Source organism: Nannospalax galili, unplaced genomic scaffold (assembly GCF_000622305.1).
Source record: "Nannospalax galili isolate Female #2095 unplaced genomic scaffold, S.galili_v1.0 scaffold875, whole genome shotgun sequence".
Lineage (NCBI taxonomy): Eukaryota > Metazoa > Chordata > Mammalia > Rodentia > Spalacidae > Nannospalax > Nannospalax galili.
In genome coordinates, this window is record NW_008337059.1 from 666,108 (window position 1) to 681,020 (window position 14,913).

The 14,913-nt window shown below is 46.5% G+C and overlaps 1 protein-coding gene across 14 annotated transcripts in view; it reads right to left on the reverse strand.

Moving 5' to 3' along the window:
• Nucleotides 1-14,889, reverse strand: part of Cnnm1 (cyclin and CBS domain divalent metal cation transport mediator 1) — a 68,452-nt gene extending 53,563 nt beyond the window's left edge. For 6 of the 14 annotated variants that reach the window (XR_003849371.1, XM_008831943.2, XM_029563020.1 and 3 more), the window contains exon 1: nt 13,029-14,886. Coding sequence is in view for 13 of the 14 variants with exons in the window: in XM_008831943.2 (XP_008830165.1) it covers nt 13,029-14,829 (1,801 nt within the window). In the remaining variant the exon portion in view is untranslated. Of the gene's footprint in view, nt 1-13,028 lie in introns of all 14 variants that reach the window. The other 8 variants (XM_029563019.1, XM_029563018.1, XM_029563026.1 and 5 more) reach the window with 5 other exon arrangements.
• Between the last annotated feature and the right edge of the window lie 24 nt (nt 14,890-14,913).

Genomic DNA, 14,913 nt, shown 5'->3' on the forward strand with positions numbered 1-14,913 from the left:
AAACAAGACTGAACGTTTAACCCAAGGCATTTTGGACACAGAACTAGTCCTTTAAGCTAACTGTGGGGTCAGTCTGCTTCTCTTCAGGCCCAGGGTAAACATCATCAAGATATCCTCTTGAAAACCATTACAGTGACCCAAAGTGAGTTGGCTAAGCTTGGGCAGATGGTAGCAATCTCGGGCCAAGACCCAACATCAAATATGAAGAAACTACATAGAAAGGCAAATACAGCTGGTCTTTGGATCCAGAAGAACACTTAGTTTGGGGCCAGTGCTGGGGCTGTGGCCAAAGTAGACAAGTCCTTTGAGAGAAAAGCCATGCAGGCTCTCAGGAACTCTCTTTAAACTAAGCTGGTCAAGCAAGATGGCATCAATATCCAGCATTCTGAAGGTTCTTATGCAAAGTCAGGACAGCCTCCATCTACTTCAGTGTTCTCTATGTTGTTTTTCAATGTGTATTTTTATTGAGTTTTTGTGCATTTGATATACATATCTTAATCAAATTCAGATTCTGTCTCCTATCAGCACCCCCCCATAGCCCTTCCCGAACCAGATTTCACACATTTTGTCATATACGTTGTCTAGATAGGTTGACTAGACTCCAGTGGATGAATTTGTACCGAGGGACATCTGGGTATCAATTCTCCCTCATGCCACAGTAATTGGTTGCCAATAGTTCCTCAGCTAAGGTTGGGGCCTGCTGCCCATTTCCCTAGTTCTGATTGAGTCAACATAGGTCTTGTGCATGCTGTCACCATTGTTTCAAGTTCATATGAACAAGTTCCCAGAGGCTTTCAAGTTCCCTGAAAGTCTCTGCTTCCTTATGTTCATGCACCAACCCTGGCTCTTACAATCTTTCTGCCCCCTCTTCTGCAATGGTCCCTGAGCCATGGGTGGGTAAGGTTTAATATAGGAGTCCTATCCAGGGACATGTACTCTGCAGACTCTTATTTTCTAAAACTTGGCCAGTTGTTGGTTCCAGGTACCTCATATACAAATCGGAGATACAGGGGGCCGGAGAGATAGTGCAGCAGTTCAGAACACTGACTGTTCTTACAGAAGACCCAGGTTAGAATCCCAGCACCCACATGGCAGCTAACAACTGTCTGTAACTCTAGTTCCAGGGGATCCAACAGTCTCTTATGTCCTCCGCGGGCACTGCACAACATGGGTGCACTTACCTACATGCAGGCAATACACGCATACACATAAAATAAAAATAATAATTTTTTTAAATTAAAAAAAACACAAATCAGAGATACAGAGTGCTGACTAAATGGTCAAGATGGGCAAAAAATGAGTTTCTGTTTTAGAAAGATTTTTGCAAATGTAAAGGCTTTGCAACTATGAGGGTTTATTGTTAGTATTTTTATTATTTCTCTTTTCAGGGTTTCGGTTTTGAAAATCTTAAAAGTAAAGGTTGGGCCAGGCAGGGTGGCACATGCCTGTAATCTTAGTACTTAAGAGGGTGAAGAAGGAAGATTTGGAGTTCAGGGCCGATCTGGCGATCACTGTGAGACCCTGTCCCCCAAATCCAAAATAAATAAGTTAATTAAAAATTAAAAGCTGGGACCAAAGTTCTCTTTCTAAGTACCTATGCTTCTGTAAGTCTAAATAGTCACAGATTATGAAACCAGCTTGAATTTACAGGGTGCTTCTTTTTGATGATACGTATCAGAACTCTATTTTATTTTATCATTTAGTTATTGACTGATTATGTGGGGGGAGGGGGTGACAGCATGTCCCACAGAGCATATGCTGGCATGTAGGTCAGAGGGCAATTTGTAAGAGTTGGTTCCCTCCCTTTACCTTGTGGGTCTTGGGGATCAAATTCAGGTCATCAGGCTCTGCAGTAAGTGACTTTATTTGCTGAGCCATCTCACTGGCCCCATAATTTTAATTGTAACAATGATTACAGTCTCTTGGGTTAACAAAGAGCTGTGGACTCCTAATGCTCACATGTTAATATTGGCGTCCACCCCCCCCCCCGCTGGAATGAGGTAGGAAGCAATCTAACATGCTATGTGGTTCTGATCATTTCTATATAGCCAATCATTTTCCAAAGAATCAGAACGAGAACACAAAACTGTTCCCTTACTTATCCTTAAAAAAAACACAAAAAACCAAAAAAACAAACAAGCAAACAAACAAACAAAAAAACACCCTTTTTTTCTCTGGTTAAAAATAAAAAGGAGAGGGGCTGGATAAATGGCTCAGTGGTAAGAGTACTGGCTGCTTTTGCAGAGGACCTGGGTTTGATTCCCAGCGCCCACATGGTGGCTAACAACTGTCCATAGCTCCAGTTCCAGGGGAACTCAATGCTCTCTTCTGATCTCTGTGGACACTACATGACATGGGTGCACTGACATACATTCAAGCACACATAAAATAATTAAAAGTAATAAATATTTTAAAAAATTACAAGAGGGGCTGGAGAGACAGCTCCGTGGTTAAGAACACTGGCTGTTCTTGTAGAAGACATGGATTTGAACCCCAGCACCCATAAGGCAGCTAACAACTGTCAGTAACTCCAGTTCCAGGGGATCTGACGCCTTCTTCTGACGTCTGCAAGTATTGCACAACACAGGTCTACCTACATACACAAAGGCAATACACACATGCACATAAAATAAAAATAATAAAATAAAAAGTAAAAGGAGCTGCAGTAACATTTTTCCCTCTCTGTCTTGCTCTACATGAGAAATAAGGATAACTGACACCTTTATCACCAAAAAATTTGTTGAGCTACTGAAAGACAATTATAAAAAAAGCCAACTATGTCATCCAGAGCACCATGGTAACCAACATCACCAGGGCATGAAAAAAACAATAGTTGTTAGTCATTAGAATCTGAGCCAGCTGGCAGTTTGGCTTGCTAAGCAACACTACAAAAATAGCCGAGTAAGGCTCATTAACTGGAGGTCTGACTCTGTATAGCTTGGAATCTGGCTCCAGAAGGAACTGTCCCAGGTCTCTCCATCAACCTGGTACCTTAGGATTCCAGTCAAAGACTAATCAATCACTTATCCAACCAATACTTATTGAAGCTTGCTGTATCCAAGATACATAGTTTGCAACATGCACATTTAATTGGTTTCTCACCTGAACAGAGCTGTGTGACCATGGTCAGAGCAAGGGTGGCTCTGAGAAGCGTGTGGTAGGGCAAGATTTGCCTAAGGCAGATTCAAAGAGAACTAATGCTGACGGCCAGAAGATAGATGAAAATGTGAACAGTAGTCAGAGAGCTGATTATAACACAGCCTAAAAGAGCTACGTCCTCATGCGCATCATCAAGAAAAGACTAAGTTATATTTAGGATCCTTTGTTAAGGCAAGAGTGGGGGGGACAAACCATTTTAGAAATATCACCATCAAACTGGCTAAAACATACTGTTTGGCAATCTAGAGGAATAAAAATTATGCTTGACAAATACTTCATTCTTCCTAGTTTCCCATTTTGCTGGAAGAGAAAAGAGCCCTATGAGGATGCTGTGGGCAGAATTCAGATGCGGCATCAGCAACGGCTCCCATTCGGCCTTTCTTTTTCTAGCTCCGACTTCTGCCTCAGCTGGAATGTTCCTTTCCTTCATAATTGCTGATCTCAGCCCTTCTCTTTCTTGTTTCAAGGCCAAGTTAAAATTGTATTTCCTAAGAGAAATGTTCTCAGATCACCCAAGGACTTATTCTTCCTTTCTTTTCACCTGCAGATGCCCTTGCCTGTATGCCAGGCTGCCTCTTGCCATCCTTTGCACCAGGGCCCTTCCTTCTTTCACATTCCCGCATTTACATCTGTGTCTGCCTGCCATAGCCCTGGTCCTGTGAGAAATGGTTCTGAACTGAGCTGCTAGATGTCAACAGTCACAGGGTGGCAGAGGGAAGGGTGGCTGACAAAGGTGGTACTTTCCCTAGCAGATGGAACAGAGCTCAGGAACAGCCCCCCCGCCGTGGGAAACTTTTTCAACCTTGAACATCTGCTTCATCTCTTGGAGAGGGGGCAGGACAGAAGAGAAAAGAATCTCAATTTAGTAAGGAACATAGATCATAAAATCAAAGAGGACTGAAGATTCAGGGGTCCCCAAGTGCAGGCCTAAAGGCAAACCAGCTTGGGAGAGTACCAGGAGAGCGCACAGAATCTCCTCTGAGAAACCCAAATGCTGTCAAGAAGCCAGAAGCACAACGACAGGTATCTGGGGGTTAGAACATGGAACTGAGGTGAGCTACAATCATCTTCAAATAAAAGAGGACTTGGGAAAGCTGATAAAGAGGAAATTGAATTGGTTGCAGCCTGTGGGATTTAGATTAGATAACAAGATTGTCTGACAAGGAAGGCTGGCATGGCCTGGAAAGGAAGGCTAAATCCAAAAAAGGAAAACAGCGGGAATTAGAGTCTCAGGTTCTTTCAGGCACCTTCTGCCTCAGATTCCATTTCTGTCCATTTCTTCTGTCAGGCTGTTGAGGGGGAGATAGGAATAGTGCTGAGCAGCACAGTAACTATACTGTAAAATACTAAAGAAAACTCAATCTACAATTCTGTCATTTTACACTTATTTTCATTTCTTTCTTATTTCCTTTTATTTTCTCCTTGTACATGATAAACTGTGCCTCATCTACTGTCTGCTCTTCTGATTAGAAGATACACATCTCATTCTAAATCTTGCTAAGTATTTAGCAATGTGGAACACACTTTAAAGCATACTCTATCTGATTTTACCAATGCACTGCAACGCTGTAACTCCAAGTTGCTAAGCGAAGCACTGATGTGTTGATAGGATTATGCGGACTTAAGCAGGGGAATGACAATCTATAACTGGACCAGGGGCACTTAGCACTGGTTGGATAGACTTTAGGCAAAGAGTCCTTGCAGGAAGAATCAAGACGGAAGAAAGTACCTTTCAGTGGCATAATGGGTTGTCACCACTCTATTCTCAGGATCTACTAAAGTGCCTGTCCCAAAGTGGGCACCTTTGCATTTCTATTACAGCACTTTTCTTTTAATGGTTTATGTCCATGTCTGTCTTACACATATATTTATATATCAACCTGTGAACTGCAGTGTCATTGGAAGTCTGTGGAAAGGTGAGTCTAGCCTGCTTTCTAGCTTTGCAAAGTGGAATATTATTCTCACCACTGGGCTCCAGGCATTTGGGAGCAGAGTTTGTAATTCACACACCTGGTCTTTCTATATGGCCTAGACCTTGAGATCCTCCTGCCTCTGCCTCTCAGTGATTAGAGGTATGCATGGCCATGCCCAGTGTTAACACAGCACTTTGAATACAAAAAGGAATCCTTGCAAAAAAGAAGCAGAGAAAGAATATAGGCAGAACTTTTACTCTGTCATTTAAAGTTGGGTATGTCCTGCTATAGAGTCCAAGATTATTAGGCTGGAGGCAAAGATTCATTTACTGGAACTCTGTAGAACTCATCCATCACATTATACTTTATTATATATTGTACATTATTACAGCTTAGCTCCTCAGTCTTTCAAGAAACATTTATTGGCGTGTTCTAAGATGGACACAGTGGTGCATACCTGCAATCTCGGAACTCAGTAAGCTGACACAGGAAGATTCTAAGCTCATCTTGTTCATTCAGCAATAGATAGGATGGGCAGGGGAGTGGCTTAGCTGGTAAAAATACTTGCCTTGTAAGGGTCATGACATCAGGTCTATCCCCAGAACCCACATAAAAAGCCAGGCCCATGTAGAAAGCTATGGATGGTGGTATATACTTGTAATCCCAGCACTGGGGAAGCAGAAACACGGATTTCTGGGGTTCACTGGCTAGGGGTGGCCTCGCCTTATAGGCAAGTTCCATGCCACTGAAAGACACTGTCTCAAAAATAAGGTGGATGGCATTCCTGAGGAAGCACACCCAAAATTGTCCTCTCACCTTCACAAACATGTACCTACACCCCCCATACATACAATAGGTAGGAATATAGAACAGTGAGGTAGGCTACTACTGAGATTTACAAGAGAAGGTTCCAGAAGGATTGGCCCCTGAGCTGAAAGGTAAAGGAAGAGCTGGTGCTGGATTAGGACACAAATATTCCTGAAGTACAGTATGAGAAAACAGACAGGTAAGGAACAGCTGTGCAGCCGTGGAGTTCAAGGCTTCGAGTACCTAAAGCTGTGGCAAAGAGGGAGCTGTGTTGAATCTGGAGAAGTGATTACACAGCAGCTCATGAGGGTACTGCCAACCCCTTTCTCTGCTTAGGCTTTATCCTGTGGGTGGTGCAGGCTGTAGAAGAGTTTTATGCTGAGGATGCCTTACTGGAAATTATTTTAGGGATACTGGAGGGGAAAGACTGAAGGGAAACAAGGATTTGAAGAAGAATAACTTTTTAGGGGACATTTTTTTTTCACAAATGAGTAATAGCTAGCCATAGCTAACACTACCTAGTGCTTATGACAGATGCTAAGTAAGCATCATAATGCCATAGTCCTAATATTCTGAACAACCTTATGAATAAATACTATTTTATCTTCACTTTATAGCTAATGAGCTAGACATAGGGAAGTAATTTGATCAAGACCAGTATCAACCCAGGTAACCCCAAGCCTTTCTCTTAATCCCCAGCCCATTTGTTTCAAGAATCTCTTCTGTTAGATAGAAACTTCCACATAGACAAGGAGCTGCCCTGGCAATATTCGCCACTGTGTCTCCACCTTGGGTATGAATAACCTACGTGAAAGGAATAGTGGGATAAATTACGTATAGGCTCAAGAGCCTGGATGCACTACTAAAGATTACTATGATTTGAATGAGTGGGCTGCAGAGATTATTAGGATGTGACTGAGCTCACATCAAATTCATATATTGAAACCCTAGCTCCCAGGCAGGAGAGCTTTTAAAGTGATTAGATTAAATGAGGTGACTAGAGCAGGCTCCAATGCAACAAGACTGGTCTCTTTTTAACAAGCAGAGATCAGAGATATTCTCTCTCTCTCTCTCTGTCTCCTCTCTCTCTCTCTCTTCATAAGCACTAAGGACAGGACATGTGGAGACACAGAAAAAGGCAGCCACCTGCAAGCCAGGAAAAGAGCCTGCACCAGGAACTGTGCTTGTCAGAACCCTGAGCTGGGACTTCTAGCATCTAGAGCTGTGGGAAGATAAACTTCTCCTGCTGAGGCCACCTGATCTATAGTATTTTGTCCTGGCAGCTCAAGGAGCACACAAAGAGAAAGATTAGTAGGGTCAGGCTGAAGAATGAAGGCTCTAGCCCGGGAGACTGAGAGGAGAGGGCTGTCTCTAATTGGGAGTCGAAACTTGGAAAGAAAAAGAAGAGACACTTATTGCGGTCAGTGACCGACACTAATTATTCTGTATTTAGGGCTCATATTCAGTCAAACATAGAAATATGAAAGTTACCTAACTGAAGACACTCAGTGAATGAACGTTTGTCTATAATTACATCGACTAGCCATGGTGGTCTCTCTGTGCTTGTCCCGAGAATACAAAGTAATAAGATTCATTCTCTGCCTTCAAGGAACTTGTTCCTGTAGAAAGAAAACACTCCTCCCTTTTGTGAAGCTGGCATACCAACTAGTTTCCTTTTCCCTACTCTTAAAGACTCGCAACTGATGAGCAGTACAGAGGTAGAATACTATACAGACCAAGAGCTTTGAGTCATGAGATCCGCATCTGAATCTGGCCTTGGAATGTACAGGCTAAGTGGTGATCATAGGCAGGCCAAATAACTTTTCTGGGTCTTATGGTCATTCCTTGTAACTATAGGATTGGTTTAAGGATAAGAAAAGGTAAATAGAAACTCAAGTATAATATGCATGTTAATTATTAGTTACATTTCTAACCCAAAGAAACTTTTAAAAGTGGATCAGCCATTGGCAGCAAATCAGGAGAAAATTACAGTTTGACCACAGTGGGTGGCAGAAAAACAGGCTTTAGGAGTCTACAGATCTAATTCGATCACATTTCAGTCAGTTATCGCTTATGGAAAGTTGAACAAGTCACACTACTGATGTGAGCTTTAGTTGTAGCATCTGTAAAATGGAGTTAGTGATACCCACCCAAGAGGATTGTTCTGAGTATATAAAGAGTTTGGCACAGCGCCTAGCAGAATTGTCACTCAATTAATGGCAACGGTTGCTCCTATTAATATAATCATTTTCCTCTTTGCCTCCTAAGGGATTTGTTTAGGTGGTTAAGTTACTTGAGATTCAAGGAAGTAAGGGAAATGCAAGGGCTATTAAAGCTTGAAATAGAAAGGAATATTTGCTAAACTATAAAGAAAAGTAGTTTAACTTGGCTTCTCCTAACATGTGGTGCAAACAACTCTTACAGAAATTGGCCTTTGTTACATGGCTTAGAGTCTGGTACAACCTTCTTGTAAATGATTCCCTGTCTTCTGCCCAAATTATAGCTACCAAGCATTGTTAATAAGCGTTCTTCGAAGGTGTTTAACTTCCCTCATACTTACAATGTAAACTTGAGTACCCTGAGGGTTTGTTAAAAATGTAGATTTTCACTCAGTGGATTTGGAGTGGGGCATGGAATTCTGCATTTCTAATAAGTTCTCTAGTGAGAATCACTCTGTGGGTCAAAAATTTTGTTCTGAGAAAAGTGGCAAGGCTCTGAAAGGATGTAGAAATATCTTCTTTGGTCTAGTGTTCAGTGTCATGACCTATTTCTTTAATGATCTACCTAATGATAGAGTATTAATAGAACACAAGCAAGCTTGGACCAGATTTGAAAATTCTACATAGGGACTCATTTTAAATCAATATCAACTATTTTGAACAACCTCCTGGGACACAAATTTGCTTGCAAAGATTACTCTTATTGACCTTGTATGCCCCATTAGACCATAACTTCCTGGAGGCAGGCTTGTCTCCACTGTTGCCTTAAACTGTATATTAACAGATAATAAATGGATCAAAGAATCTACAGAAGTCTCATTAAAAATGCCTTCTGATCACAAGTTGCCAAAAAAAAAAAAAAAAAAAAAAAAAAAAGCCCAGTATCAGGACTGGGATACAGCTCTCTCAAGTTGTTGGTCAGGAACGTCCCAGAGACCACCCCACCCCCCAATATATTAAAACCTAATACAGGCTATTGCCACTGTTCTTGGTTGCCTACCAAAACTTGATAAGACCCCACTGCTGAGGACACCACACACATTGGTCACAGAACATGGAGAAATCAGTAGGTACTGACCAGGAAGCTTTCTTTCTGCTAGCTAGCTTTCACAGTACTAGAAAGTGCTATGTAGGCTGCTGGGGGGAAAGTCAGCCACAGTCTTACCCAGCTGTGAACCCTGTGAATTGCAATAATGACTACTGTGGAAAGATATGTCCAGGATGCAAGAGTGGCATGCATGTTATGGGGGCAACCAAACACTTTCTGATTGATTTAAAACCTGTGCCACAGGAAGGAACACATGCCTGGTACTATTAAATCTAGCCACAAAGTCATGGTGGGAGAGCTCACAGGCCCCAGGAGGGGAACCTACTATTATTAGTATTCTGCTAAATGGAAATAGTATCAAACTGCCCTCTAAATTTGTATCTCTTTACCCATAGATTAATGCAGGTCTCAGACTTCATCACAAAAGTTTTTCTTTGTGTGTGTGTGTGTGTGTGTGTGTGTGTGTGTGTAGGACAGTAATTAACAGGAAAAACTCACAACTAATCAAAGTGCAGAGAATAAGTGTCAGAGGAGTGCTCAGACAGAAACAGGACATCTAGGGTCCCAAGGCTCAGGGACCATTGAAAAAAAGAGGGTGCAGAAATAGTATATGAGTCAGAGGTCTGATAGGACCAGAGCAAAACAGTATCTTCTAGACATGTTGCACTCATGGACTGACAGCAGCTGTGGTTGTCTGCACAGGATCTGCACAAGATCAAGTCAGTCAACATACTAGCATGGAGGGGGACAGGGTTCTTGAGCCCCATCCCTAACTGAGGAGCTATGGACAGTTAATGGCTTTGGGGGAAGGAGAGTCGGTTTTCTTTTAAGGTTTGCCCCCGGTTAGGTCTACAACACCTCAGTAGATGGCCCCACACCCAGGAATATATGGAGTAAAAAGGACACAAAATGGTGGGGGGGATGGGTGTGGAACTGAGAGGAGTTGGGGGAAGGGTGGGAGGTAAATCTCCTGGCACTACCTCACAAGGAGATATTTTCTTAACTGTTCTCTATCTTAACGCTCATGTGCAACAGGTGATCATGTCACAATGAGGCTATCAGACTGGTCCCTAATCTACTTTGGTGTCATATAGTAAGAAGAGAAAATCTGAGTATACAAAGAATAAGGGAATGCTGTACAGAGGAAAGATTACCTCAAAGCACTGTAAGAAGGCAGCCATCTGTGAGCCAAGGAGAAAGACCACCTCAGAAACCAAACGTTGGACACTTTGACCTTCTACTTCTGGCCTCCAGAACTAGCAGAAAATAAACATCAATTGTTGAAACCATAGTCTCTGGTTTTGTGATGGCAATCTTAGCATACTACAGCTTTTTTTCGTATTTTTCATGCCCAGACCCAAGACTGTACTCTGTAGGTGCACAAGTGGAAACTTAATGCTAAGAACTGATAGATGAACTTCAGAGAGCAGTGGGAACATGAATGACAGGGTCAGGGCAGACAGGCAGAAGAATGAGAAGGCAGCTCAGGCTGGGCTAAAGTAGCTGCCACGTCCAAGTTTCCCTCCCCTTCTCTTGACACTGAAAAAGCTGAGGGCTGTTCTCTCTCCACATTTGAGGCTGAAAGTAGCTAACATAACTTTTAGACTTTTCCTTTCCTAGGCTATATTTTAATATGTAAGTTGACTTGAAAATGTTGTGCTGGAAGGAGGACCCCAAAACTCTCAATTCCGTGTTCTAAAGAGTACCTGTGATGATAAAGTGATGAAATTCATCATATACATACATACATACATATATACATATGTATATACAGACACACACACACACACACACACACACACAAACACACAAATAAGGGCTGGTGAGCTGGTTCAGCAGGTAAAGGTGTTTACTACCAAACCTGACAATCTTGAGTTCAATCCCCAGAAGCCATATGGTGGGACGAGAAAACCAACTCTTGCAAGCTGTCCTCTGACCTCTACACATGCACTGTGGCACCGACTCCCACACTTATGAACCCACCCAAACAAACAAATAAATGTAAACAGAAAGCACAGCGAGAGGCCTGCTTACCATAAGAAAGCTTACATCTGAAGCTTGATTCTAAAGTTAGGGCACTGAATTTTGTTGTGTGTTTTAAAAGCATGCTGACCTGCTTGTGATAGTGTGTAAAAGACCAGCAAAACTCAGAATGGAAAGGGGAGGTAGGCAGGAAGCCCCAGCCCCAGGTGAGGAGCTATTGGCAATTGACAGCTTCTTGAGAGAGAGTTTTTTTAATGGTGTGATGCTGGGTAGGTGACCAGGCCCCAGAAATGAGCCTATACTCAAGCATTTGGGCACACAAATTAGCCTTGATGGGCCTTTACAAAGAATAACGATAATAATAGAGACTACGAAGTTGGAGGCAGGGTAATAAGGTGGGGATGAAGGTGGGGAGGGTCTGAATAGGCTAAAAAGTACATTATATGAAATGCTCAAAGATTCAATAAAAATGCTAAAAAAAAGAAACATGATAACTTACATGTACAGGTGAGTGCCTCCTTCTGAAAAGTCCAATATTTATTCTAATCGCATCACAGTTCTTAAACTCTATCTGGAGTTGCTTTCAGGGACAACTACACAATACTTGGCATTTGGTAGGCCCCGAAAAAATGACCAGTGGGAGAGAATGGATGAGGAATGTGGTGCAGCTAACGTGCCAAGTGGAGTGGGCGAGGCCTGGGGCTCAGCCAGCTGCAAGGAAGGAAGGCAGGTAGGAGATGGTTTTGTGAATGATCTCAATGGTGACCCCTGGAAGTCGATTTGATTTAAAAAAAATCAGTTTTGGTAAACTAGGGGGCATAAGAGTCAAAGAGAATGTCAACAGGGCTGACTACAAGGTGTCCAGGATAATTTTTCTTTCTTAAAAATTTTTGTTGAGACAGGGTTTCACTAAGTGGTCCTTGGCTGGCCTGGAATTTGCTATGTAGACCTGGCTGGCCTCAAATTCACAGAGCTCCACCTGCCTCTGCTCCAAGTGCTGGGATTAAAGGTGTTTGCCACCATGCCTGGCACCAGCTGATTTTTCTTGAATTTGTACTCAGACCCAGAAGGCATTTTCCAAAGGCAAACCCCACACATGAAGTCAACCATCATATAGCTTGCTGTGATGGGGGGATGCTGACTGTGTTGAAGGAAACCCATTCATTTGGGTGCAGGTTTTCTGGGGTCCCTTCTCTGTAGAAGTATTTCTTCAAGTCCCCATCTACACTATTTTGAGAAGTCAGAGCTCCTAGAAGTACTGCCTTAGCAACTTTGAATGCCCAGCCCGGGAATTTTGTGTGTCGAATGACTGGCTGATGGTAAGTTGATATGGGGAAGAATGCCCAAGGAGCCCAGGGCTTACTCTACTTCACTCAAAGGCAGAACTAGGAGGCTCTGGAGACTTCTATTTCTGCTCCATGTGAGGAAGACACTGCCAGCTGCTGGAGCTGTCCAGCAATGGAGTTCCTTCGATCTGCAAAAGGTGAGCTTCCAGCTCGGCGAGGGGTCTGAGTCTGAGGCAAAGACTGCTTGCTATGGAAACCTGTAGAAGTGCCCCTGTAGTGGGTGGGACCCCCTCCATGGGTTCGCCTGGGCCCAATTTCAAAACACCTAGCACTTGGTAGCCCCCCCACCCCCAAATTACAGTTGGGAGAGAATGGATGAAGAACACAGGTTAGCAGTGAGCCAAGTGGAGTGGAAGCGGCCTGGGACTCAGGTAGCTGCAAGGAAGGTTAGTGAGGCAGGAGATAGCCAGGGGAGCCAATAGGGGGCTTTCCTGGCGTTTTTCGGCTTGGCGGATCAGAGAACTGCTTTGGGTACCTTAAGTGTCACATCGTTATTAAAGGGCAATGAAGGGGATAGGAGAGGAGTTGGGGAAGGAGAAAGACCACTGCTCACCCTTCTTAAACTCCTCCAGCACCGTGTCCAGCCGGGTATCATTGAAGACGCAGTGTAGGGGCCGGTTGTAGAAGCGGGTGACTGTGAGGAGCGGGGTACAGTCGTCTGGGTCCACGAAAGCCAAGTCCTTGACGAACAGAATGTCCACAATGTTGTGCCTCTGGTCGCCCTCGTACACCGGGATGCGAGTGTAGCCGCTGCGAAGGATTTCGGATACGGTGGCGAAGTCCAGCACGGCGTCGGAGCGCAGCATGAAGCAGTCCCCCAGGGGGGTCAGCACCTCCTCCACCACCTTGGTGCGCAGCTCCAGAGCGCCCTGGATGATGTTGAGCTCTTCCTTCACCAGGTCGCTGTAAGGGTCCGCGGCCCGCAGCGTCTCCAGCAGCTTCTCCCGCGTGTAGAAGGTGCTGATCTCCTGGCGCAGCGCCCAGTCCAGCAGGCGGCCCAGCGGGTAGCACACCGGGAAGGCGGCCGCCATCAGGAGCCGGGTCAGGCACACGCTGTGCGAGGCGATAGCCAGCCCGTGCCGCGAACACACCGAGTAAGGGCAGATCTCGGCTCCCAGGAACACGGCTCCGGTGCACACGAGCGCGGGCAGCCAGGGGAAGTGCACCCCCGCCTCGCCGTCGTCCTCCCCTGTGCCCCCGACGCCCGGCGGCAGCGAGGCGTACAGCCAGCCGGCCAGGGCAGCGTTGGCCCCGGCTTGGCCCAGGAGTAGAGTGCAGAGCAGATGGGTCCCCCTGCCGCGCACGGCCTGCACGCGGCGCGCCTGCTCCTGCTCGGCGGCCGAGCCACTGTTCCGCAGCACCCGTAACTCCACCGGGTCCAGCGAGAGCAGGCTCAGGCGCAGGCCGCTGAACAGGGCGGACAAGGCCAGCAGCAGGAGCGCCCCGAGCGCTCGTAGCCACGCGGGCGGCAGCAGGTCCCCACCCGGGCCGTAGAGCCGTGGGCGGACGCGCAACAGGAAGCCGCCGGCGGCGCCGTGGTGGTGCCAAGCGCGCCCGTCCCAGGCGCACAGCGAAAAGAGCTTCCCGCCACCGCCCGCGCCGCTGCGCTCCGCCTCGCCCTTGCGCAGCTCCCGCACCCGCACCTGGACCAGGGCCGAACCCGCCACGCCCCCGGGCCGCAGGGGCCCCAGGACCTCCACGTCCGACGCCCAGTCGCTCTGCTCGCGACAGCGCTGAGCTCCCGGGGGGCGCGTGGGGACCGCGCTGGGCGCCGCGACGCTCCCGCCGGGGGGCTCCTCGATGAACACGAGCCGAGGGGCCCAGTCGCCCGTGCCGTTCTCCCCTGGGGCCAGGGTGGGTGCGGGCGCTGGCGCGGGTGCCGCGGGTCCAGGCTGGAAATACACGCGTAGGAGGAAGCTGGTGCCTTCGGCCGCACGCAGGGTGCCCCCCTCCAGGGACACGCGGCCTCCGGCTGTGTCTTCTGGCCGCAGACCCAGCAGCCAGGCGGCAGCGGCCGGGGGCCGAGGAGACAGAGAGAAGAAAAGCAGGAGCACGGCGCCCCGGCTGCAGCAATCCCGGAGCCTGACTCCCACCGCTGCTGCTGCTGCTGCCGTGGCCGCCGCCGCCATCCTGCACCCGGCGCGGCTGCACGTGATACTGCAGCAAGCCGAGCTCCGGTTGGAGGGAGGAGGAGGAGCTGGAGCCGGGAATCCGGCCCCAGGCAGGTCACCACGTGTGCTCCCTTGTGCGTGGGCTGGAGGCTGGGGGAGGGGGGTTAGAACCCGCCTGGGAGGGGTTCCCTGCGGGAGGCTGGAGATAGCCACGCACCGCCACACTGCGCCTAGGCTGCACATGCCTAAGTATGTCTGAGCTGCAGCCTGGGGAAGACTTGGTTTGGAGCATGATGGCCTGCTACCTTAGTCGCCCCCCTCCGCCCC